The sequence below is a fragment of the Triturus cristatus genome, chromosome 2_1, assembly GCF_964204655.1.
Source record: "Triturus cristatus chromosome 2_1, aTriCri1.1, whole genome shotgun sequence".
NCBI lineage: Eukaryota > Metazoa > Chordata > Amphibia > Caudata > Salamandridae > Triturus > Triturus cristatus.
The window spans coordinates 476,923,451-476,950,923 of record NC_140581.1 but is presented as its reverse complement, the minus strand read 5'-3'; the positions used below and the strand labels follow the sequence as shown (position 1 = coordinate 476,950,923).

At 46.0% G+C, this 27,473-nt stretch overlaps 1 protein-coding gene across 3 annotated transcripts in view; it reads left to right on the top strand.

Annotated features, from left to right (window-relative positions):
• Positions 1-27,473, top strand: part of HEXB (hexosaminidase subunit beta) — a 285,155-nt gene that overhangs the window by 96,475 nt on the left and 161,207 nt on the right. For all 3 annotated transcript variants that reach the window (XM_085632321.1, XM_085632320.1, XM_085632322.1), the window contains exon 6: positions 5,276-5,377. In XM_085632321.1, the coding sequence (XP_085488447.1) occupies positions 5,276-5,377 (102 nt within the window). The remainder of the gene's footprint in view (positions 1-5,275; positions 5,378-27,473) is intronic.

Here is a 27,473-nt window from a genome sequence, read left to right as displayed (position 1 = left end):
GTCTGTAAGAGCACAGGGCAATGGGGTCCTTGCCCAGTTTTAGTAAGGAGACCACACTGGCCGTGGAAAAGGAGGGTGGGAGTGAAGAGGTTTCTATTGCGGAGACCTAGAGCATTTAAATGCAGAACAAGTGTATTGATGTACATTTTATAGAGCTCGGACGGGAGACCGTCTGGTCTTGGCATCTTCCCCACCACCAGTCATTAATGCCTCACGCACTTCGTCAACTGTTATGGGAGATTTTAACAACCGATATTGGTCTAAGGATAATGTGCGCAAATCCAATGAGTCCAAGAAGGTGTCAATCTGCAAGGGGCCACCGTGCACAGTGGATTTCTAAAGAGTTGAATAGTGGTTGATCATTGCTTCATGAATGTCAAGTTGCATGTAGTGAATGCCTCCTAGGTCATTCTGTAGTGCGGGTATCGAGCGGTGAGGGTGATCCTGCCGTACTAGATATGCAAGTAGTTTACCCGCTCGGTCTGATGTGGCATGAGTGTGTGCCGAATAGGATAAGTAATTGTGGCAATGTAATCTCTCCAACAGTTCAGCATGATCTCTCCGTAGTGAGTCTAATTGGGCCTTGGTCTCAGGGCGTGTGACCGAGAGTTTTGTAACAAAAGAGTTTCCGTTCAATTGTCCCAAGGGAGGTATCTAATTGCTTATGGATATTCCATGTTAGGCCTAAACAGTGTCCTCTAATTATGACCTTAAAGGTCTCCCATTCCAGTGACTGGGACACTGTTGAAGAAGCATTATGGGCAAAATAATCCAGGATCGCAGCACCCAGGGAACTGCGGAAGGCATGGTCCTCAGGTGCCGCTGCCTGAAGTCGCCAAGTTGGGACAGGAAGGGGTCTGCGATCCCAGTTGAGTTCCATGTACTGGGGATTATGATCGGAGTGTGTACGGCCTAGGTACTTGGTGCCATGTATTAGGGGAAGTAATGGAGAAGAGGCCAATATGCGGTCTAGTAGTTCATGGAGGTTATGTACAGGTGAGTAGGAGGAGTATATGCGATGTCTTGGGGAACGTGAGCGCCATACATCTAATATAGACCAGTGGCTAAGCCATGTATTTAAAGCTTGCGCATTAGATGACGTGGTGGTAGTGCGTTTGAGGGGAGGGAAAGAGTTGTCCAGCAAGACATCTAGCAAAGAGTTAAAATCACCTGATATGAGCCTTGGGATATCACTCCAATGGGCCAATACTCTGGGGAGGGCACACAGGAGGGCACCCTGTTCAACAGTGGGTGCGTAGACCGAGCCAATTAAAAGGGACTGACTGTTAAGTTTACCTCTGAACACATGCCTGCCCCCTGTGTCGACCTCAGACTCCTCCACGTCCCTAGGGACCCCCGCCTTTATGCATATGAGTGCCTCTTGCCAGAGGGGAAAAGTACTGTACACCTGTCCGCGCCAGCTGTGGCGCAGCCAGTCCACCTCAATACTGGTCAAGTGCGTTTCCTGGAGCAGGGCAATGCCAGTGGATCTAAGCTGAAGATAGGAGTAGATGGAGTATCTACGTGAAGGGGAATGGATCCTCCTCTAGTTTCAGGTGATGACCTTAATGCGCGCCATGAGAGGTGACAGCAGTGATAAAGCTCGGTTAGCAGTGCATGCTTAAGGGGCGGGGGGAGGGGGGAGAGCCTGCGGTCGGGTGACACACCACCAGGAACAAAAGGAATCTCTTTGGGTGAACCCAAAAATTTACCACTGTAACATGGAACTTTTATTGGAGCGAACTCAACGGGAGTTGGCCCATACAGGTACGCCGAACCATGCCAGTTAAAGCATTATAGAGCGAAAGAGCAAGGGGTGGTGTATAGGGATGGAGCTATGTCATGGTACCTACCCCCAGGCTATTAGCAAGAGAAAAAGCTAGACCAAATATATTTTGCGTGTGTGATGCATTGTGGGTTCTCTGTCCCCTGCCCCGAGCCTGCAGGTAAGCACAATGTCCGGGGCTGCTCCAATCAGAGGAAGTCCATACTCTGCCCCTGTAGTACCCAATTGTACGCATGGAGAAAGTTTATAATGTAGTGGAACGGCCTATGACATAATAGAGCACAAGTTGGACTGACCAGAGTTGCAAGTCATTTTTCCTAGCAGCCAGATTATAATGTCTGAGGTCTGGGCAGTGACGACCGGGCGGTGAGGCTAGTCGGAGACTGCTGACCATGCCGGATGAGAGTCCGCCATGCCGGGTGAGTTCAGAGCGTTGATTGGTGAGGTATGATTGCGTGTGTCCCCCCCTCCTCCCTCCCTCTATGGTGGCCACGTCTAGGCATCAGGGGGCCGTCAGGTCTGGACGATGTGGCTAAGCCTGCTCCCTCCAGCCAGTCCCAAGCATCAGAGGGTGAGTCGAAGAAATAAGTGATTCCATCCTTAACCACTCGCAGCCGGTCAGGGAACAGCAGGGTGTAACGCAGATCAAGGTCATGGAGCTGACATTTAACAGCCCCAAAAGAGTTTCTGCACCTGGGCTGTCATCAGGAAAAACATGACTGACTCGTTTTGGATGACGGACCCTGGCAACTTCCTGATTTATCTCAGTACGGTGTCTCTGTCCCTGAATTTCTATAACCGGAATAGGAATGGTCGTGGGTTGGCACCAGGAGTGGGTCTGCAGGCCGGAATCCTGTGCACCCGTTACAACAAACTGGAAGGAGGGGGGGGACAGGATCCCCGTCGGAAGCAAGTCTCTCAGCCAGTTCCCCGTGTACCTGACCGGATCCTGGCCCTCTCCGCCTTCAGGAATGACAACCGTACATTGTTACGGTGTGAGCTGCCCTCTGCATCATTCAGTTTGTCTTCTAGGGGATATACCCAAGATAGTAGGTCCTGTAGCATGGCGGTGTGATTGCGTGATTTGCGTTGCAGGTCAGAGTAAATTCAGCATCTCAGACTCTGTCCGCCAGCTTCTGGTGATCGCCCTTCAGAAGCGTGAAATCGGGAGCTACCTTATCAATTTTAGACTCGAGGGAGGTGCACGTTTGATCCAGTGCTGTGCCGATTTATTTTTTATTCTTTCCTCATCTGTGACGACCGAATAGAGTTTGGCCGAGAGGGCAGTGTGTTGTGCTTCCGTAGAACTCTGTGATGGGCCATCACCTGGATCCTGAGATGCCACAGTCTGCGGCGCTGAAGAGCATGGGCGGCCCATGACTAACTGCTGAGATGGGGGCTTACAGGAGATCCTGGAGTACAATCTTCTATCCACGCAGCAGGGAAAAAAAAGTGCTCAGTGGGGTCTTGCTAGAGTAAATGTAGAGTAGACCCTAGTCGGTGGTGCAGGAAACGCAACTCTGCCAGTGACCCCAGGCCCCAAGGTTAGGCCCGCTGCTTTGCACCATAGGGCCACTGTGGACCACGAGATGAGTGCTCTGATGATCGTTGACTGATTATGAGAGAGGGCTGGAACTGAACTGCCCTCCGATTGAGGAGGAGACTCCCACCACACAGTCAAAGTTGAGGCGCCTCATGACCACCAGTCCCCCACTCACTGCACCGGCAAGAGCGCACCGGTATTGGTGTTATGGGCCCCACCAGCGAATGTATGGATAGTGTGTGTATGTGAGATCTTCGGTCCGTGACGGTAGGGAAGGATTTTGCATTCCGCGCTGGAGCGGTTTTTCAATTTTGCATAACCTGCTCCAGCACTGGCAGTGTCTCTCCCGGTCCCCCCTCCCCCCTCCCCCCCCATCCAGCTGTGCAGTGTCTACAGCAACAGGAGTCAAGGGGGAGGGGGGGCCTAGGCCCAGCCGACCCCCGGACCTCCCACCTCAGCGCCACCTAACCGACGCACCCACCTCCTGCGAGATGGGCTGTTGCTGACAAGTAGCGGCGCCTCTCCCCTCCCATACGCCTACACAGGGGGGTACCGCTAGGGCTGGCAGCAGGTGGGAGGAGCCTAGGCCCGATTGATCTCCGGGCCCCCACCCCAGAATCCCAGGCACGCCAGGCCCATATTCTTCATGATAGAGGGGCAGACGCTGATAGGGTTGCGTCAACCTGGCCCCCTGACCTGGCAATACAGGGGGTTGCTGCCAGGGCCCACAGCAGCTGTGCAGGAGGCGGGGGCCTATGTCCGTTCAACTCCCGGACTCTCACCCCAGCCCTGCGAGCGCCCAGCTCCATCGATGCAGGCCAGGACTCACCCCTTCCTGTGTAGTGGTCGTCTGGGCCTAGAAGATGGGAAGAGGCAGGCATCTCCCAGCAGGTCGAGGGTTAGCCGCGTGGAGGCCCGGGTCCGGCCGCCATGTTGAAGTCCTCTACCGCGTTCCCCAGCTGCAGCGCCATAGAGCTGGCCACGCCCCAGGGACTGGGCCTTCATATGTGGAGTGGTATTGTACATGCTTAAGTGAGCACAGCGGAGCTCAGTCATGAGGAATACAAGACAGACTTAAGTCACTGATTACATGAGGAGACTTGTTGGGAGAGCTGTCATGCAAACTATACGAAGTCTTGGTTTACATGCATTGGAATTGTCATACACTGTACACTGTCAGAAAGTATCCACTGTTTCTTCCTTCTGGGTCAGCATAATAAGGTGCCTCCGCTTCGTCTTTTCGTATGACCTTTTACATTTTGTAAATGTCCACCTCGTATATCTGACTGGTATGAGACACTGATTCCTATTTGTATCTAGTGTTGGTTATTTTCATCTAATCTCAGTTTCTGAATTCTCATATGTTGGTACCCTGTTGTCTAGGTTGGCAATTAATGCCTGTTTTACAAGTATCAAAATGTAACAGAGAAGTTCGTAGAAGGAGAAAGGCATTACTATCCAATTTTGGTGCTGATTTCTAGTTTAGGTAGGTGATTTGATACACTGCTGAAAGCCACCTGGCGACAGTGACCATCCTGCTTTTAATATCAGAGTAGTGCTATCTCAAATTCTCTCCAAACATAGGTGTGTAGAGACCAGCTTCAAGCATACATTTTCTTTATTAATCTTTGTTGACTTTTATGATATTCTTGTTATCGTGTGCTTCGCCTAATCTCACTGCAGAATTAATGGCTAACTTTGTCTTTCATCTTGAAAGAGGATAATGTCTAGGAGTAGTAGAATGTTTGCCTTACGACCATAAGTGAAAACGTGTATATCATATCCACCTGTAGATCAGATGGAACTGCACATACATTATTGATATGCAGTTGAAGGAGTCGTATTCTCCATTGTACAAAATTTGGAATAGAACTGAATGTTGTGTAATCCTGTGGTGAACCCTTTCTTGATCGAATGCCTCATGCTTCAAATTTCCTTTCTTTCAGGATGCAATGGCTTTCAACAAGTTTAATGTGTTGCACTGGCACATCGTAGACGACCAATCCTTCCCGTATCAAAGCATTACCTTTCCTGAGTTAAGCGATATGGTGAGTAAATTGAGTATTTCTAATCCCAAGGATGTGCACTTTCCATCTTTTTAAATTGTAAGGAACCTTTATGCTTCAAAAATTGATTCCAGTTTACATAAGAAGTCCGGGAAAACCTGGTTTTCCTTGCATTTGTTAGTAGCAAATATCCATCTTTTAAACCGGTTTTCCCTGCCTACCTTCCTGGCCTGTTGAACAATACTGCCATTTCTGATCATTGATCTGGTTTTGTTTCTGGACTGTGCCACACAAGCGGAACAATACGTAGGAATTTGTTCTGCACTGCAATATTGCAGCTTTTTTACTTTTAAGGAAAAAATAGCACTAAAGAAAAAATGGCAAGCCAGTTCTTTAAACATATCAATAAGTAATATTTAGGGCTCTTGTGTTCCTCTGTTTCCTTCTAAGTTTTATTTTTCTATTGACCTCTTTTTTTCATTTTATTGACATGAGTGTCTGTATTCATTTAGTTGGTATAACATGTCCTACTGAAATGCAGCTTACATGAAAGTTTTCAGGAGACGTTCAGTGTGCTTAGAAATTAACATTTGTGTGGGGGGTTGATTGGAGAGTTGCAAGAACGTGGTGTTGACAATGGGACTTAGCAGTGTTTGAGGTGATGGAGTTGAAGGAGTTATACTTGCATTCGGCTCCCTCTTCCTTGGTTCTTTGGTGTTTTTGATCGGGTTCAGCACCTTTCTCTTACATAAGAAGTGCGGCACTTGTGCATGAGACAGCAGAGGACTACAAGAAGTATTGACGTTGGAAATGCCACAACTTGACACCACCCATGTGGTTGGGGCCCAGCTGAGACTATTCGGGTACAATTGTAAGATTTGTAAACCTTTTAGTACCATTCATTTTGCCTGGTATATTTGTAACAGAAAACCCAACACACTGCTGCTCAGATTACAAATGGCCTGCTACGTTGCATAGTTATCATCCGTTCTGTACAACAGGATGGCACAAGCCCAACAGAAGGTTTTGATACCAGCAAAAATGGTAAACTGTGATGTCCCTTGTAGGTAACCACTCTTGTCTATTCTGTTTAACATCCACATGAAACGTGTATTATCTAGTGGCTAGTGTGGTAAACAAAACATGGTTCTAAAATGCTTGTTTAATCTAATCCAGCTGCCACTAAATACCAACTAGACAGCCAACATATTTCAACCGGGTAGTCTCAGTTTCTTAGACTTAATGTTATGAGTGGGTCGTATGAAAACTAGATTCCCTCCTTATGCCGCATTTTTTTAATATACTCTGGAAGGGTCTATCAAAGGCAGTGAGCCTTCAGAGGAAGAGGGAGCAGTCAATGCACAGACAGGTATCCAGCTTCATGGCCTAGATTCCTCCAACGTTTCTATGGTTGCTGTCATTTTGGAGGGGTGCTCTGCAACCAGCGAAGGAGTGTTGGGCTGGAAGGGCAGTGGTGAAGTTTTGCTGCAGATGAAAAATGTCAAATTTGGGCTTCTTACTCACATGCTTATTCTAGTCTGTGTATTAGAAGAGAGTTGTGGTGAAGCCTTATGAAATGCTCTTTTCATGGTGACCCGCCCAGAGTTTTTTGCCTGGTGTTCCATCCAATAAGAATGCTGATCTTATCCTGTTATGTCAATTGGCCTCTAAATCATATATAAAGGATGAATTAGTGAGGTAAGAGTGTCTCAATGCATCAATTCCCATATTTTTCACCATGTTCATTACCCACTTGCAAATATTTCTAGCATGGAGTTTTGCTCGTTACAACAAGATCTTCCTTTGGTTCTTTCAATGGATGTCTTTCTTCTTTCCTGGTGTCGGACAGAGTTGGTTGCCTTGCTTATCTAATTCTTAATAATCATCTTCAGTTAGAATTGAGAAGATTGCGAATGAAGTTTTTTGTGCTTTGTGGTTGTTACCTCATATCTGGCCTCCTCTTAGGGAAACACTTGGCACCTTTCATATGTATTCTTAAGTGCAGATGGCTCTGTTGCTACTGCGAGGAGTCACCTCTTCCATGAGCATTCAAAGAGAGCTTGGCAGATCTTTACTGCATCTGTTCCTTTGCAATATTTGAAGCTAGGATCAATAGCGGAGTCTTGTGAGCTAGTTTGTAAAAGCCTTGTTTATATTTACCAAAATATAACCATGTGAAAAGCAGCATCCAGCTTTATTTTGTGATCTGTTTTGAACTAGGCATCTTCAATATCCGCATTCAGTTTCACTTTTTATTAGCTTGCAGCCAGAATAGTGTCTTTATGTAAATAAAATAGATTTTATGCAATATCATTTCAATCCTAATTTTTTTTTAAATAAAGATTACCTGATTTAATAACTGTCTTTTGTCTGACATGGTCACTGTTGAAACACCTGTGTCAATTTTTTACAACTGGCTTCTATAGTACATTTGTTTGAATGCAAAAACAAAGGCAGTGCAAATAAACTAGAAGCATAAATAAATCCATCAATAAAGAGCTCAAGCAGTGTGTTGCTGGTATAAGAATGATGACTGGGAGGTGGTGAAGCTAAATGATCTATTGTTGGGATATCTAGTTATCACAACAAAAGTGACTGAACATGTAGGCATTTTATCAATTGCCCGTATATGTACAATATAAGGAACACCTGAGCACTCGGACAGCAAACAGTTATAAGATAGGCTTGACACAAATGTGTGGTTTACATATATACTTCATTTAATAAAGTCCATACAGCCAACATGTGTTCCATTTTAAGATACTTTTTGAAGGCTGCAACAGAATGTGATGAAACCAGTCACTGGGAAATGTACATACGAATATCATACAGCATGTCCATTCAGTTAATGAAACAAAAAGTGCAAGAACCTTTTAGGCCACTTACCGTGTTTTTATTAGAAAGAAGTGTCCCGAATTTAAAAATCCACATTTCTATGTTAATAGGAAAGAATAGTATGTTGGCGCCAAGTGTGAGCAAGATGCCCAAAAGTAGATGCATCTCACAGGTAGAGAAACCTGATTGTCGTAATAGTATGCCCCATAAATGTAAAACTGTGCCCAAAGACAGAAGTACAAATAGAAAAAGAGGACCTCCAAAGACTATGGGAGAAACCTACCCTGCGTATTATGTGGTAGACAGGAAAGTATGACTAAAATGTACAAATAACTGTCAAGTCAAAAGCCAAAAAGACCCTTAAGTAATATTAGCCTAATAAGATCCAAGGTATAGGTGATAGTTGTTTATACCGTAATCGGGGACACATGCAATAAAGTATAGTCCCAAAGCATGGGTCAATAGGCAAGTGTAGTAGAGTAGAAGTATGTGGGGTGCAACTATGGCAACCCAGTAGTCCAAGTAGCGGACCAAATGTAGGTCCTTCATCAAAATGGAGAGGTCCTATGAAAAATCAATGTAAAAAAAAAAAAAAGGCGGTAAGAGTGAATCTCAAATCTTTGACTGACTAGTAATATAAGGTGTAAAAATGACAACACTATGCTGTTGCGTGCAATTCCTTAGCTCATGAAAATGGGTCTGGAAGGGTTTTCATCTCCTTCTGTAACGAGCGAGGGCTCAGTTTAACCGAACAAGTCAAAAGATCATAAAGAATGTAAAATTTCTCAACAGTACCAGTGCATCCATGTCGTAAGTATAAGTTACATATGGGGGAAGTACGGTGCAAGAAATCCTGTAAGACTGACCTGTTAAAAACCTGCGGGAACTCTGTAAATTCGAGCCGGAGGCGTCAGAGTTTGACTGTATATAACGGAATACTAATATGACCACATTAGTCATCCTAGAGAACTGAGGGCTCTTGGCCCACTTAAACGGGAGCCATGTTGGGAACGAACAGTAAAGAGACCTGTCAAAGTATCGAATAGTGTCACCATAAGTGTTTAAGCCCAATAACACAAATGAAGCAAAAAACAGTATGTCACCAGTGCCCAATAGACATGTAGGAGCTTAGAAATGTGCATATAAATGGACCAGATAAGTTAAAGGAAAGGGTAAAATAAGCCTAGAAGGGGGACAACAGATCCTAGTAATTGTGCTATAATATGTGACAAGATTGACCAAGTACCAGGCATAGAGGGAGAGGTTTCATCTGAGAGCTATACTGTATTAAATGGCAAAACCGTTATACTAACAAATATAGAAAATAAAATGAGATTCAAATTAATGTCAATTGCATTTAAAAATACATTAGTCTAGAAATCGATAATGTGTGGTAGACTTTGCTTCAAACACGCAACCTATAGTCTGAGTAAATTATTTAATTTATTTATTTAAACTTATAACGCGCAACAGCTACCCGCAATGGGTTTCCCGGCGCAAGGGATAGACTCAAGAAGAAAACAGACCTCTCAAAAACAGCACCGTAAATCATCTAGGCAGCATGCAGATCATTGGAAAAGTGAAGTTTTCAATTTTTTTCTAAAAGTAAAAAAATTGGTTTCCGTTTTCAAGGTGGTGGGTAACGCATTCCAATATTTGGGAGCTAGATGGGAAAAGTCCCGTCCTCCCATTTTTACAAGCTTAAATCGAGGAATAACAAAATCTCAATTAGCAGAAGATCTAAGTGTGCGATTTGGCTTGTAAGGTTGGACCAGATTTTGCAAGTATTTAGGGGCCGAGCCCTGCTTGATTTTAAAAAGATAGCGTATAGCTTTGAATTTGATGCGACTGGGGATCCTGAGCCAATGTAAATTGCGCAAAGCCTGAGTGGCCGATAGTCTCCTAGGAATATTACAGAGAAGACGGGCTGCTGAATTCTGAACAACCTGAAGTTTATTTACAGTGGCCGCATCGGCGCCAAGATAGAGGACATTTCCGTAGTCCAGGCGAGAAGTAACTAACGCCTGGACAACGGTTCTCCTGGTGGCAAGAGGCAGCATCCAAAGAATTTTCTGGAGCCATCTCAGAATAGTAAAGCAAATGGCGACCACCTTTGTGACCTGCTGTCTCATGAAGAGTTTGTCGTCAATAAGAAAACCGAGATTGCGCACCACAGAAGATGGCTGAGGAAGGGGTCCCATCTCGCAAGGCCAGTGTTGCGGGCCCCATAGATCTTTATGCTTCCCAAAGATAAGGATTTCAGTTTTGTTACCGTTTAGCTTGAGGAGATGCCTTTGCATCCACTCAGCTATACGTGACAACCCAATTTTCAGAACCGATATATCATTGCTCTCGCTGCTGGAAAGGGAGAAAACAATTTAGACATCTAAGGATGTCATGAAAATTTATTTTCACCTCATTGGAAATGAATGATGAATATGATTGTCAATATGAATTGATAAAGCTTTGATACTTATCATTTGGAGTATACAAAAAAAATCTTGAATAAAAAAGAAAACTGATGAAGAAACCAGCGTGTGTCATCGTATATTAAGTGCGCCCTTGTCAGTGAGAAGATGTTCTTTCTTACAACACATTTGCAAAACAATTTGGGTGTCATCGGCATATGAAAAAATAGTCAGCCCAGCTTCCTCTGCAATAGAGGCCAGGGGTCTCACGTAGATGTTGAACAACAAAGGGCCGAGTATGGACCCCTGAGGAACGCCATATGCCGATGGACAGGTGGAGGAAGTGGCTTTCGTGGAAAAGACTTGGAAGGTGCGCTCACTTAAAAAGGAGGCAATCCAAGCCAAAGCCGGACCGTCCAATCCCAGGGAACGAAGAGAGTTCAGAAGAATGGAATGGGACACGGTATCGAATGCCGCGCTCAAATCCAAAAGGATGAGTGCAGATGTTTCCCCGCGGTCGATACCGTGTCTTAAACGTTCCGTCACCCCGAGAAGGGCGGTCTCAGTGGAATAGTGAGCACGGAAGCCAGACTGGGATGGATGTAAGAATCCCGAAGATTCCACTAGATGGTATAATTGAGTGTTGACATGCCTTTCCAGCACTTTGGAAAGTACAGGCAGCAAGGATATCGGTCTGAAATTGGCAATATTAGACACATCGGCTCCAGCTTTTTTTAGGAGGGGAACAACCATCGCGTGCTTCCAATCCTGTAGCACCTGGGATTCAAGTAATGAGGCGTTTAGAAGTCTCATAAGAACCCGCCGAGGTTCAAGATCCAGCAGTTTAAGAATTTTGACGGGTACAGGATCACGAGGTGAACCGGATCTTGTACTACTTAAACAGGTGGAGAACGAGATGTCATCAAACAATTGCCAATGTGTCATCTTCACCACAGGAAGAGGCAGTTCGGTCCCTACAGCCTGTCCCGAACAAAGTTCTTCTGCATTCAAGGGAGAGCTCATAGAGTCGTATATGCGTTCCACCTTAGCGATAAAAAATTTCGCAATAGAGTTACACTGGGCCTCGTCTAAAACTAGAGGTGTCGGAATGGTATCCGCTCCTGTCAATTTTTTAACGACAGAAAAAAGAGTACGAGGACAGTTCTGAGCTTGTGTTACTGTGTCCACAGTGTAAGCAGCTCTCGCGATTTTACATTTTAGGTGGTATTCTTTTAAAGCCTCTTTATAAACAGTCTTCTGTGAGATTGAGTAAGAGTGCCTCCATTTACGTTCTAAAGCCTTGCATTTGGTACGCAAGGACTTCAAATCGTTGGAGAACCAGGGTGCCGGGAGGCGATGTGACCTGGAATGTTTTGAGGTGAGCGGGAGAAGGGTAGTAACAGCGTTTGTAAGCCAATGGGAAACAGCAGTGTTCATCTCCGCAGCAGAAGCCTCGCATTCCTCAGGACGGGTATTCGAGAGGTGTTGGTTTAACTTATTAATATCTAGTTTACCCCAACGATAAGTTGGTGCACCCTTGTCAAGGACACTATTTTCCTGGTTCTTGATATGAAATAAGGAAAAATGGACCGCAAAATGATCAGACCACTCCAAAGGGCGAGCACTCGGAGAGCAGTCAAAGGAGAGATTGGAAAGAATGGGGTCCAGTTGGTGTCCAGCAGAGTGAGTGGGGCCAGTATTAAGCAGAGAAAGATTGAGAGCCTCCAGATCAGACAAAAAGCGTTTACTATCAGCACACTGTGAGTCGTCAAGATGCAAGTTAATGTCACCAAGGATGGTAAAATTGGCAGCCCTAAGAAGTAGGGGAGCTATGATGTCAGCTAATGAGGAAATCCAAGAAAAAGCATTACCCGGAGGGCGGTAGATCAAAAGGCCCGATAAGGTAAATTGGGGATTGATGACTAATTTAAAAAATGCGGTCTCACTTCCAGACATGGGAAGGGCTTCAAGCTTACATGTATAGTTAGCCTTAAAAATGATGGCAATCCCTCCCCCCTTTCCGGAATTTCTATTCAGTCTCACCGTTACATAATTGATAGGGACAGCAATGGCGACATCAGGACCAGAACAGTCCTGAAGCCAAGTTTCGTTGAGAAACAACGCGTCGGGCTGCTCTTCGACAAAGTCGTGGATGTGGTGTTTGTGTTTCGGGAGGGATCGACAGTTAATACTCCAAAATTGGAGTGTAGAACTATTAAAATGTGTGTGCAATCTCCGCCGTCTACCCCGAGTGTGAGAACGACGTATAGCTTTACAGTTGGACATTCTACCAGTACGAAAACCACAACCAGCACATTCAAACTTAAGAATCGGGAGGTAGCATACAGTGCAGTTTGTATGAGGGGTGGGACGTAAGGATTCCAAGACCTCACCAGAATAATTGAATCTACCACAGGAGCTCGCGATAGGAGTCATGGCCCCTGGGCCCGGTCTGGCACGGACGGGCTGAACTCTGGCGTAACTCCGGCGGAAGTTCGGCGATCCGCTGCGCGTGTCCGCTGCGCGAAGCGTGGCCCCCTTAAGTAGAGGTCTAGCGTCCTTGTGACGTCTAGACCAAGCAAAAGTGGCGCTGTCAGGCGTCCTACTCACCCAAGATGGCCGCCAAAAGTAAAACTGCCAGGACAAGGGCCCGCCAAATGCGGTGTTTCTCCAATTTATTGTGCAGGTGAGGGGCTTTAGTAAAAACAGGGCAAACAACTCAGGTGAAATGAAATATCAGAACAGGTAGATTTAAAAACGCGATAAGCGCGTGAAAGCGGCGTTCGGATATCAAAGGAAGCGCAGCACGCTCAGAGCTAGCGATCTTCTAGGTGCAAGTAATGGTGTGGTCAATAAATATTGTAATTGTCAAAATATCAAAGGTGTAAAAGATGAGAATCAAATTCGTCCATTACATAAAGTCAGATTGTTAGTCAAAAAGAAATGCAGTTTTCTATCTTGGTTAAGACCAATGTCTACAGACCTCAGTCTAGTAATCAGTGTTGCTTCCCGTTGACTTAATTACAGAGTGCTATCCTCCCCTCTAGGATGGGGTTTGATGACCTCAATGGTATGAGACCAGAATTGTCGATCATCCTTGCAGTCGTGGCATAAGTGTTTGTGTAGAGAATATGTGGCATCCATATGTTGAATAACTGAGGTGTTCTTTCAAAGGATGTATGGCGCTGCCCACATAGTTAAGACCACATGAACAAATCAAAAAGTAAACAGAATTGGTATTGCAAATAATGAAATCCTGAATAACATTTGTTTTCTTGGTGTTCTACTGAAAGGATTTGACTTGTCATGGACATACAGATCAATGACCTCATTGAAAAAAAAATAGATGGTAAGTTAGTAAGCCATATCCTAGATTCATTCCGTATATCATTTGGCAGTAAACTATGGCAAGCCAAATCTCTGATGGGCCTTCCCCTTGTATGTATCATCGCTGGGTGTTTTGGCAGAAAGCCTGAGAGTGAATTATCCAATCCCAAAACATGCCAATGTTTTAAAAGGGTCTTGCATAGTTATGAAGTCTACTGTATGGAGTTCATAAAGCAAGGAAGCTCTTCCCCCCCCCCCCAATCCGGTGGACTTGGGACCCAGTACATCACTTCTATTAGTTTCCATGATTTATTTTAGGTTGATTCTGTAACATCTTGGATAACCTCCTCGTTACTGCTGTTTCTTCGAAGGTGTGTAATTTCTCCCAATAGTATGGCAATATAAATAGACTGGGTAAGCTGGACACATTGCTGACTGATCATATGGAGCAACACGTAACACATATTTAGTAATAAAAGAAAAAAAATAGTTTTGTGGATTATACTTTGCAAGTGATGCTGAAGTGAATCTACATAAATTTAAGGATCCCAATAAACCTATATGCTATAAAAAAAAATGAAAATAAGTGAATGTCTTTAAAACTTAAATAGGTCTTTTAGCTAAGAACATGCCATTGATGACCAAGCCTCTAAGGATTGCCTCAGTAAAATAAAGTTACTACACTTGTTCCGGAGCCATGCAACTATTGAGTCCTACATTATTCTTGAATTTTTAGGTGCCAGGTCCTTCCCAAGTAATACAGCTCTAATTTGAGAATTGACCATGGAAGGCCATTTTATAAAACCTTTGAAAATAATTGGTCTTCGTGCTAGCAACAATATAGATCCTTTTCTGCAATTTATGGTTTAATCCAATATTACCGGATTCCTGGCCCCCCTCATCTCTGCTCTCCCTCCCCAAAGGCTGTACACCGGCCTTCTCAAGCTGAGGCGCCAAAGTGTGCCATAAAATCTTACTGAAATTTGGTACCTATACTACTTCAGTCCGACCAACCCAGATCAGAGAAGATTCATACAAAATTGAGAAAACTGTGTTCATGATAGTAATCAATTTAGTTGCTTGATAGAAAAATATTTCATGGCCTTTTTTAAAATTAGATATTGAAAAAGCATTTAATTGCATCATTTGGGTATAGAAAATTGTATTTAACAACTTTGTATTTGGACCACATTCTAGTGTCTGCTGGCTGTTGTGACCTCCTGGAGGGCCCATTTTATTCTGGAAGCAATCCCCTCTGTTGGCAGCAACCAGAACCTGCCATAATGTCTTAATGGAAAGATAGTCCGAAGCTTTGCCCTCAGCAACAGATTTGTGTAGTTTATTTTTTTTTGGGCTACTGCAATAAAATGGAAAATTCAAATGCTTGGATAATGGTGGTGAAGCAGTGACCATGGGAGCCAAAGGAGTACAGAAGAGATATGACACAGGAAGGTGCAGTGCAAGACCTGTTCCAAGCTCTGGGAATCATGCAAATGTGTATGGGTACAAAATTAACTGGCACACCATATGATTATTTAACCAGACTGCACATGTTGGACTTTGTGACCCCTAGGGGCAAGGAAGTGGCAGCAAGGCTAAAATACAGTTGTTGTTTGAGTTAACCTGTACGTGGAGAGCCAAAGGGTTCCAAGGCATATGCCCCTCACAAGCCATGGTAATTCACTACTCCTAACCCTTTAAAATATTGCAGCACACTCTGTAGTTGCTCCCTTAGATTGCACATGTTGTACACCCTGCAACCCTTCTGGATCCTGTACCTCTCCCAGAGATGCCTTCACCTGAAATGTGTATCACAGGATGCAGGTGCGAGCCCTTTGAAGACTTGCCACATGATCTTCATCCCTAAACCTTAATCCATAATCCTTACACAGGGAGTCGGTTCAATATATCTGAAATTCCATCTTGTAAACACTTAGTGCTCCATGAACCAGATGGTTACAATTGGTGGGATCCCCTGTGCTCCCTAAAGGAAAGCTCATGGCAGCTGTGAGAAAGTGGCTCTGTATATACTGTTCCCTAATAGGTACAGGGTGTACAGAGTCCACAGTCCCCCAGAGGCTGATAGAGGTCAAGGTTAGGCATGACTTTACACTCAAAAGTGGTAGCTTGGTCGAGCAGTAAGGCAGTACCAGAGGACAGTGTAAAGCATTTGTTGTACACACTCAGTCAGCAAATGGTTTCACACACTCAATAACTGAACTCTAGGCCAATGGTTTATATATATATAAAATATATGCTTGTTTTATTTTTAGAACCACAAAGGGGATAAAAATATACTTTCTCAGAATGAGAGGTTGAATATAAATACTTTTGTCTTAAGCAATACATTTTTGTAAACCGTTACAGTTGGTTGCAATAAACAATCCTATTTCCTAAACATAACAATGCATTGAGCTCAATGGTAAATTCAGGTTATTTGTAATAAATTGTACTTCAGATTACTTTTGGAATTCCAGGTCTGGCTCCTAGATCCAGCTCTGGGTCAGTATTCAGAATCAAGTGATGAAAGTCGACTTAATAACTGTAATGATTTTTAAATATTTAGCTATTTCAAAAGTTAGCACTTAGAAAATATTTCAAAGAAAACATTCAATGGATCTCTATGGCAAGAAATTCAAATTGCAGGTAGAGTACTTTATCGTTACTTTAGTAATCCAGGACTGGGTACTTAGACCCAGGACTGGGGTCCTTATCAAAAACAGGTAAGTAATTTTGTTTGCAGAAATGGTACGATTTTAAAAGAATATTTCAAATTTGCAAAAATAGACACTTAGATGAAATTTCACAGAAAAGCAGACAATGGTTTCCTATGGGAGAAAAATGAGTTAGAAGTAAGTATAGTTGTGGACACTTTTCAGAGTCAGGGCTGGGCACCAAGATCCAGCACTGGGAGCTCACCTAGGAGCAGGTGAGTAAATTCGTTTTTGTCACTTGGCTGATTTTTGGTGAATATTTGCAGTTTTGAAAAGTTCACACTTAGAAGATTTTTGAAGAAAAAGCCAGTCAATGTTACCCTATGAGGAAAATGAAGTTAGCGGTTTAAGGGTAAGTACTCGACTGGCAGAGTTGAAATTCCGGGCATAGACTCAGGGGTCCCCCAGTGTCAGGTAGGTACAGTTGGTTCACCCTCAGCGGTTTCAGGACGGCCGGGTGCAGAGAGTTAGGCCCAATGTTATCCTATGAGGGATAGGGGGGGGGCCTTGGTTGGTGGCTGCTGTCTGGCAAGCCACGCAGCTGTGGGAGCTGGGCTCCTGGTCACTTACTCAGGGCAAGTGGGGAAGTAAGTTAGTGTAGAGAGTGCACTGCCAGGGCCACTCGGGCGGCTGGGTGCAGGGTGCTTTTGAGCCTTCGGGCGCTCAATGGGAATGTTCCGGTTTGGAAAAAGGCTGCAGGCTCGGGGACAAGGATGTTTCAGGTGCCACCACCACTTCGAGGGGTAAGTTGGGTAGTTGTAGGTTAGGTGGGTACCCCGGGATTGGGCACAGGGGGCCGCAGGGCGCCGGGTGCAGGGGTGCCTTTTGACGTCGGGAATCTTACCCTCTGGTTGATCGCGGTTGGGGTGGCACTCGGTTCTGAGGCTGCAGGCTTCTTCCGGGATGTCGAGGGGGGGTCCTTGGGTGCCGGACTCGGGGTCACAGTCGCCGTGGAGTCGTCCTTAGGGTCTTTGTCCACTCCCGCACTGGCCAGGCTTGGCTGGTGCAGAGTGTGTTGGGTCCGCGGTTCCGGGCTGCTGCCAGGGGTTAAAAATAGGTTTCTTGAGTAGAGCCTCTACTCATGGGAGTCCCAGGGGCTTAGAGCCAAAGGGTAGCCAGGTCCTCCGGGGGTTGGTGAGGTTGCTGGCCACGAGAGATGCCGCGCTGGTGCAGGTTCGAGAGTCGACAGGCCGGTAGGGCTGGGGCCAAAGCAGTTGGTGTCTTCTCTTTTTAGCAGCTGCAGGGCAGGTCCTTGTTCTTCTTGCTCTTCTTGTAGTTTTCTATCTGGAATCCGAGGGAGGAAGGTTCAGGGTGCCCCTAAATACTAGATTTAGGGGCGTTACAGGTAGGAGAAGGCCAGGGACCAATGGGTCCTTGTCCTGGGGTGGGTACACCCCCTATCCTGCCTCTCTCCTGTGGGAGGGGGGCAGTAGCCTAATCCTGATAGGGTAGGGCCCCCCATCTTCAAGATGGCGATAGCCCGGAGATGTGCTTCACCTCGCCTCCCCCACCTGAGGGGTGGGGTGGGCAGGCTGGCACATTCCCTGTCCTTGTATGGGGTTTCCGGCCAGCTTCCCTCCAGAGTGGGGGGTTGCAGAGGCCTGGGGAATCTCCACGAGGCGGCATGCCTTTGAAGCTTCCCTTGGCTCATCCTGGGGGAGGAGATTTATCCCCTCCCCCAGGACGGGCATTGTTGCAGGCCCGGGAGAGCAGGGGCTCTCCCACCCAGGGGTCCAGCAACGTGTCTGCTGTGTGGCAGCCTGGGCAGCCTCAGAGCAGACGTGGATTGTAGGTTAGCTGTAAGGGGGCATCTCTAAGATGCCCTCTGGGGTGCTTAGTACATTAAATCCCACACTGGCATCAGTGTGGGTTTAATGTGCTGAGAAGTTTGATACCAAACTTCCCAGTCTTCAGTGTTGCCATTATGGTGCTGTGGAGCTCGTGTTTGACGAGCTCTCAGCACCATGTACTCGTACATGGCAGCACTGTACTTACAGTGCCCAGGATGGACCTGGGTACTGTAGGGGCACAGGGCTCATGCTCCTGTGCCCACACCATAGGAATAAGGCACCCAGCCAGAGGGGTGGCTGAGATATGCCTTGGCAGTGTAGGTGTTGGGCATGGCACACAGATGTGTGCCATGTCGACTCTTTGTTTTGTCCTGCACCCAGACACTCAGCCTGCAAAGGCAATGTGTGTGTGTAAGGGCACAGGGCCTCTAAGGATGGCACAATGAGTGCTGCAGCCCTTAGAGGCCTTCCCTGGTCACAAGGCCCTGGGTACCTAGGGTACCATTTACTAGGGGCTGACATGTGGCCAGGGTTTGCCAATTGGGAGTTTGTATTTTAGGGAAGGAACACAGGCCCTAGGCACCTGATTGGCAGGAGCCCAGGGCACAGCAAGGAAAAGTGCATCAGCTATTAGGCAAAAAGGGGGGGGGGGGGGTTACTGCAACAGAAACCCACTTTCTCACAGCAGCACAATCGAGGAAGCTGGGTGCAAAATGGCAGAGGTATGCAGTGCTACTAGAGTTTGCCAAAAAGATTGGAAGAGGTGGAGAAAGAAGATTAGAATGCACTTTGATTGGAGCCTCTGGTATTTTGCATCCATCCGCAAATGCTCCATGACTTGCATTGCAAAATTATCTTTTTACTTCGATAATAGAGGGAGGTAATCATAAGTTAAAGCCCTTGAGCCAGACTTTCGAGGCTAACCTCTAAGTCTTTATTGTCTTTTACAGAAGTAAACCCTGTTTTAGATAAGATGCCCACTTTGTTGAATCTTTAATGGCATTTTGATGTATTGTACAAAGTGTCAAAGTCATTACAAAAAGTATTGAAACCTTTTTCTTCAGGACTATAGAACTACACCAGTTGGAACAGGATAAATGTTTGGTAACTTCTGTAAATTCTTAAGTCACATGTCACAGGGTGTGCATTACAGAACAATATTAGTTTGTACCAGTTCAAGACCATCAAAAGGCAAAATAAGATATATACATAAACAGTAATCCCGGCAGGTAAGTTAGTATGAAGCGAAATATAGATTTGTGATATGGCAAGTTATAGATCTTAGTGGTCTAGTCATCTGAGTCATTCATCTAAAATGTGGCTTGCTGAGTGCGACAGGTTGAATTTCAAAAACATAAGTGCTTCTGTTGCATAGTTGTTGTGCTCTCAGGTGATAGTTCAAACTTATATCACAAATATCATGCAAACACAGGAGCTAGCTATGTCTAGAGACCATCAGTGGTGCTCCAGATGTTTATGGTGGGCTTGTATCATCTCTGGGTTCCTCCTTCACATTGAGAAGCATTTCATCAATATCGTTGGATGACAGTTGCTGTCTCTGACCTCTAGCGTCCTCTCGGTCTCTGCTTCAACCCCCATGAAAGGCAACAAACAGGAAACGTGAGGGGTGCCTTAGCTTTCCATTTAATTGTTCTCTCCCTCCTGACCAGCGTTTTTCTTCCAGTCTGCTGAATACTCGCCTTAGAATATCCCTAAGGGGCCAGACTTAATCCAAAGATTTTACTTAGCATTGTTCCCATGCGCCGTTGTATGATGTCATGCGCCTCCTCATTGGCTCCACACTTTCCCGCTAGTAGCAGGGCAAAGCTGTACAGAACAGCATTTGTGCCGACTGTTCCACAGTGTGCTAGAGAACGGGTTTTGTGCCAAGAGTCCCATTTGCGATGTAGACGTTTGTCAGGAGCAAAGAGTGTCACTGACAATGATCGACAAAGCATGAAGAGCAGGCCAGGCCTCGTGGACTGATGGGCTGGGGCTTTGTGGTGACGATCCATTCCGGTGGATCGATGCATGCTGTGCAAAGAGACAAACTTGCGGTGGCTCGTGCTGATTCTCTGTGTGAGCGGCATGGTTCTTGCACAAAGGGGCCATTCCTGTTTGTGAACAGCTCAAAAGCTTGACTTTAAGAGCCTGAGTACCACACCAAGGGCCCAGGAACCTGAGAGGTGGCTCTTGGTGTGGTCGGGGGGAGGGGGGGGGGGGTCAGGAACTTCTTGAAGACTGGCCCAGGAGCTGTTGGGAGCCTGTTATGTCCCTGAGGCTCTGATCAGGAGGCCAGCAGATTAGCCCTTTGAGTCCCTCTGGGATCTTGGCTTCAAAATGCGATCCAGGTCCAGTTCTTCCTCTCCAGACAAGAGGGCAGCAGGTCATCACTGCAAGGTAGCAGCTCCTTCAGAGTTTCAATCCAGCAGAATGGCAGTCCTTTCAGCAGTCCTTCCTGGCATAGTTTCCATAGATCCAGAGCCGTACTCTTAGTGGTGTCAGAAGTCTAGTACTTCTACCCAGTTGTGCCTTTGAAGCGGGGAGACGTCAAAGATATGCCTTTGAAGTCCATAGTTGTCCCCCCTTCCTGCCCTGGCTCCAGGCTTACTATAGGGGGCATGCATCTCTTTGTGGTGAGAGGTCACAGCCTATGCGGCTGTGAGGCTGGGTCCAGCTCCTCCCTCCCATCTTGCCAGGATGGCTCATCACGTCACACCTAAACTCCCATTGTAATGGCTGGCTACAGGGAAATGCTCAATGCCCAACTGTCACCCACCCTAGACGTGATCAGAGGCAGGCAGCAGGTATCAAATGGCTAAAGTAAGAAAATGCCAAATTTCTAAAAGTGCTATTTTCAGAATTGTAATTTAAAATCCGACTTCACCCTAAGTTAGGATTTCAAATTAGGATTCCAGAGACACCAGACTTGGAGCTCTGATCTCTTCCCACTTGGAAATTACACATATACAATGTAATCAGGTAATCCCAATGTTATCCTATAGGAAAGATGGACCTTGCAGTAGTGAAAAATGATTTGGTGAGTTTTTCACTACCAGGTCATGTTAAACTTAAAACTACATGTCCTGACGTTTAAATACATCACAGCCTGCCCTCTGGGTTGTCCAGAGCCTACCTTAGGGTTGACTATGTATAAAAAGGAAAGGTTGATGCTTGGAAAAAGGTTTATTTTGACGTGGCAGTCTAAACTGCACACACAGGCTTTGCAGTGGCAGGCTGACGATGATTAAAGGGCTACTTGAGTGGGTGGCACAATTGCTACTGCAGGCCCACTAGTAGCATTAATTTACAGGCGCTGGGTAAAGGTGCTACCACTTTACTAGGGACTTATAATTACATTAAATGTGTCAGTTGGGGATGAACCAATGTTAACATGTTCAGGTGAGAAAGCACAAGCACTTAAGCACTGCTTAGCAATGGTATAGTGCACTGAGTCCTAGTATCAGAAAACATGAGGTCAGAAAAGTGGAGGAGGCTGGCAAAATGTTGAGGGGGAAGACTGCCCTATGGCAGTCGGGTCTAACAATGCCCTTATGGATACCTTGATGGTTACTTGGTTAAAAACCATGTTCTTGGCTGCTTGTCAGTTGTGAGGTAGCTTTGTGTCCTAGTAAGGAGCCTGGTTATCTGGATTAACTCCTGAAGAACCCTGCTCCAGAGAGTATTATTGTACAGGCCTCAACCACTAAGGTAAACCCTAACTCGTTTGCGAGCAGTCCTCCGGATAGAGAATCCAAAAGGATTGATGCATTTGGTAAACCTGTTTTCCTCTGCTAGCTTGGTATTGTGATCTGTAAATGCGGTCTTACTATTGGGCTGCTACACAGATGCACCTTGGGACATGGCCAGTGAAATCTTGCCAGCAGTTTTGCAGTACCTTCGGGTATCTTTGACTCCAACAATGCATGACAGACCGGACACATATGTTATTTGAGTCTCATCGTATTCCTTGCAATGCATAGGGAGGGTAGTCCATACCAGCGTTGTCTTCCGCAGATGTACCTGGCTGAGGTCTACTGGCTTTTCTAGTGATGTTAAGGCTTTACTAATAAATATGCCCTTTGATGGTTCTTGCCGCTTTGGAGAGAATGCTTCAAAGACAGTAGAGCTACAGTGCGTTCCTTGGGGCTGTTGGCACCTTCCAAACATTTTCCACATCACTTCAAAAAATTTAGAGGCTACTCCAAGGGAATGGCATATGGGCATATTCAACCTTCCCAGCCAGCAACAAAACGTGAGTCATTTTGGGGTTGGGAATGCAGAACTAGATGCATCATGCAGGTTAGCATAGGCATCAGTCCTCTAACTTTGCTTCCCCCTCCACCACAGCCAACATATCTCTTTACTTTGGCTTTAGTGGCACATGTCCGCTCAGTATAAGCCAGGATCTAGCACTTCCTCCCCGGATAGTAGTCCATTATGTCCAACTGATGGGTCCTGCAAATTGTTTAAAAAGGCTGTCCCTACTTTTTCTTGCCAGCTGAAGTAGGTCCACCTATTACTCTTCAAAGGTGCTATAAAGATGGTACCAACTCTGAGAAGGGCAAGGGTTGTAATTGCCATTTCTTTCTCGTCCCAAAGAACGTAGTTCTCCGATCTGTCCTGAACTTCCAACCACTGAACATCTTTCTGCAGAAGGACGAATTCAAAATGCTCACATTAGCCCAGATCCTATCTGCTCTGTACTCGTGCAATTGGAAGGTATTTTTCGAGGTGCAGCACATGTATTTTCTTATAACTGTCCTCTAGTTCCACAGGTGTTCCGTCTGGTTCAAGGTGCACCAATGGCATTTTCCGGATGCCATGATCCCCTTCTGCCTCACAAGAGCCCTTCAAGTGTTGGTGACAGCAGTGGTTGCTATCCATCTTTGAAAGTCTAGAGTTCCTGAACCGTTATGGCTGGCTGTTGAAGGCGAGCTCGCCAACATCAGTTGTGGTCCACCTCCAGATAACCAAGGAACTTTTGACATAGTTTGGTTTCACTTTAAACAAGCTGAAGTACCACCTGATTCCTTTGCAGAGGCAGCCATTGTTTGAGGCGATACTGGACACAATGAGTCAAGGACTTTTGGACAATGATGCAAAAGTTTCAGGCTCAATCATGTATCGCAGTTGGGGAGGAACTCCTGACTTTTCTTGGCCTCTTAGCCTCATGTATTCTTTGTCAACGATGCCAGGTAGCACATGTGAGACCTGCAGTGGCAGTTGAAATCCCAGTGTGCCTAGAATCCAGGCCACCTTTCCTACACCATCCAGGTCTCGTGGCTAGAGATCTGCAGTGGTGGCTGATCGACTGCAATTTGTTCATCAGCAGGCCACTCTCCCTTCCCAAAGCTGACTAGTGGATTGGGAGGATGGTCACCTAGGGGAGGTGGAGATCAGAGGACTCTGGTACCAGCTCCACATCCGTCTGCTGGAGCTGTGGGGTATCATCTGTCCCCGAAGGCCTTTCTGCTACGTATCCAGGTGGGATGGAGCAGGTTCTCACTCACCACACCACAGCCTTGTGCTCAAGAGGCTTAGTCTCTGGAGGTAGTTGGAACACCAGGGTGCCTTTTTGGTCACCAATCGCCTGGTGGATCCCTGAATTCCAGAGCAGACTTACTGAGCAGATGTCTAACAGCTTATGAGTGGTACATGACTTCTTCCACCAGTGGTGAGAACAGTGGCCAGATTGTTTTGCCACTTTTGAGACCACAAATTCAGCAATCCTGTGCAATGGTGTTTCTTCAAGAACACTTGTTAGGAGACTAATTCTATCAGGAATGGAGCAAGGGACAACGGTGCACCTTCCCATTACTAGCTATTCTGCCCAGTGTTCTGACGAAGATGAGGAATGCACTGGCCCAAATCATCCTACTTGCCTGGCATTGGGCTGTGAGGGTGTGGTACCTAGAACTCCTGGGTATGATTGCTTTTATTCAGATCAGTCTCCCAATTTGTGAGGCCCTCCTGTCTCTGCTACAGTGGGGATCCTCAACCCAAATGTGTGCAGTTTACACCTACGTGCAAGGTGATTGAGCAGCGGCAATAGACCTGCCTTCGACTTGCTGTCTGAAGTGATGAATGAGATTCTCCCTAGCCGGCACCCCTCCAGGCGCAGGGACAAATTCGTTAGCCAGTGCAGTGCCTGAGACACTGTCTCCTTACAGATGAACCTTTCAGATATTTTTTTTAGTTTTGTCCTTAGCCCAGCAAGGTATTGGAGGGGACAGTATGAAGGGTTATTTGTTAGCCCTTGCAGCCTTTCTACTTTTGCTGGACCAACCTTCCTTGTTCAGATAACCTGTTGTGATGCAGTTCATTAAATGTTCGACGCACGTTGCCTTCCAAGCTGTTTGTGATGCCACATTGAAACCTTATCTTGGGCTGGACTTTCCTATGTATGCCTTTCAAGTCTGTGCATAACTGAACTGATCTCTGCATCTCTTGACCCTGAAGATTTTACCTCATTGCGATTTATGTCCGCTCATCACGTGAGCGACCTACAAGCTCAGCTGGTGCCCCCACCCTACACAATTTTATTTTCTCCAAACAAATTGGTGGTGAGGATTTGGGGCAGTCAGTCACTCTATCATACCCAGTCCTCTCTCATTCCTCGACAGAGGAGGAATGGCTACCTCAGTTTGACCTCAAAGGGGCTTTTAATTTTTTACATTGATCATACCAGAGTCCGTCAAGACAATCAGCTCTTTGTAGGTTTTTCTGTATCAAAGAAAGGGTAAGCTGTGTGGAATTGGAACCTGTTGACGAATAGTCCTCTCCATAAAGATCTGCTATGTACTATCCATGAAGCCGCCCCTGAGAGTGGAGACGCATGGTGCCACATAGTGTCGCTTGCGAGCACTGCTTTGTGAAGTTTTCAGGATCCAGTGTAGTGTCTAAGGTCAGAAATCTGAGGTTAGATGGAGAATCCACCAGAAAGCACATTGCTGAAGGTAAGTAATATGGTAGTCCTAACCTGGGAATATTTATTTTCCCAGGAGTTAAATACGCTCTGTGTAGGATGTTGAATTTGGCTGCAAGTAAGATTGTGTGAGGGTACGCTATTAGTTGTCCTGTCCCACTCTGCCATGAAGTGCCCTTCGTATTTCAATTTTTCAAGTCTCCCACAGATTTTGCAGGGATGTTTGTGTGCCAACACCTCCGTGTAGGTTTTGTGGACATCTAGGGGAAATCAGTCCGATCCTGGCATTTTACTAGCTGCTAATTAGGGTATGGCTTCCTTAATTTCTTGGATGGGGTGTTTATATCCTCCCTCTGCTCTGGCAGGACCTGCGGGTAGCTACAGCTCAGCCGGTAACCCCTTTATTTTCACATCAGCGTCTCGATCTTCTCTGAGTATAGCTTTCAATAGTAGTCCTGAAAAGCTGTGAGAGCTTCACTCTGAGGATGTACTGTGTTGTCTGAAGCTATTTGTAGAGCAGATATCTGTGCGGGAGTTGTCTATGTTGTCGAGCCATGTCGGGAGCCTACTTTCTTGGTCCCCTTCCTTGTGTCGTTTAAACAGTGTAGCTTTTCAGACAGCTACTCTGGCCATGTCTTTTTCCAATTTGGAGTAGGGAGCCCTCAACAGCTAGCCATTCTCTCTCAAACGTTCTTTGCACCTGCAGTGGTGTGAACACAATTGTCCCTAGTCTCAATTAAAAAGCTTCTCACGTAATTGTTGGAGGGGAGTAGGTTTGTATATTTTCAGCCAGGGAGTTGCGTAACTCCAGGTTTTCAAGCATGGAACATTGCAGGTGCTCATCTGAATTGGGAGGATGAATTTTGCCCCAGGTCAAACCCGTTGAAAGCGGATTATGATCAGAGATGGATCCGCCCAAGTAGTTAAGACAAAATAATTGCGGGGGTAAATTCCCTCTGAACAGACCATCCTGTCCAGCCTCACATAAAGGTCATGTGGGAGCGAATAGAAAGATTATTTTCTAACTCTTGGAGTGTGCAGTGTCCATATGTCCCTTAAGGACCAGTGTTTGAGCCATTAGGATAGTCCTCTGGTACTTTTGGAGTCTGTGGGAGAGATGGGTTTGAGGTATCAACCGCAACGTCCAGCACACCATTAAATTACCCCCTACCCGAGGGTCCTTGAAATGTGACACTGAAAGCGCCATTCAATAAACCCTTTTAGAGTGGAGATTCTTTGAGAGGAGACGTTTATTCCAGCTGAAAGGGCATTATGAGCCCGCCCCGGTACCGCATGTCTAACAGTTCATCACGGAGCATTGAGAGAAAACAAGAAGCATTTGTTAGTTGTACGCTGTCGCTCATCCGGGCACAGTCGATAAGGCTAACAAGAAAGAAACCTTCTTCCTGCCAAGGACTCCACCCTGAAACGCGGCTACAAGCGTGATGAGAACAGAACGGCACGGGCGTCCTGCCTAGTAATTCACACAGCACCGGGAAGTCGAGCTGCAAAATGCCGTTTTATGGTTCCTAATGTTAACCCTGTGGTGTGCTCGTGTATTGTAGTGTTGCGGGTCCATGCTTTTACTCTACTCTTATAATTCGGTTTGGGACTGTTATTGTGTTTCATTTTGACTTTATATTTCGCTACTGCATAAATATTTGACGCACTGCCATGAGGTCAGCCTGTATGCTCTGCCGTAGCCACCAGGGAGTTAAGCTCAGATGAATTTAGTGACTGGGTTCATCACAACAAGGGTTATGATTTTTCCTTGATGTGGGTAGTCGCCCACCCCAAATGAGATTCTTATTTCTTACAGGTTCGAACATTGAACTTATGTAGGTGATGAGCAGATCTTAGCCGTTTGCGCATTAGAGTGATCATCCATTTTGGATAGGGCACTTACTCCATTCAGTAGGGGAGAATCTCCCTTACCGTAGGCCGCCAGCGGTCAGTGGAGTAAGGTTGGTGAGCGGCGCTGTCCTCTGCAGACTCTGGTGCTGGAGAGCGGTCCTCTTCACTGGAGAGGTAGATTGGATGTCCTGGAAGTGATCATCTGGGACTGCTCCCTGAATGAGCCGGCCACCATTGATGTCCATTGTCCTGGGTTTGTTCCTGCGATGGTGCCGCAGCCTG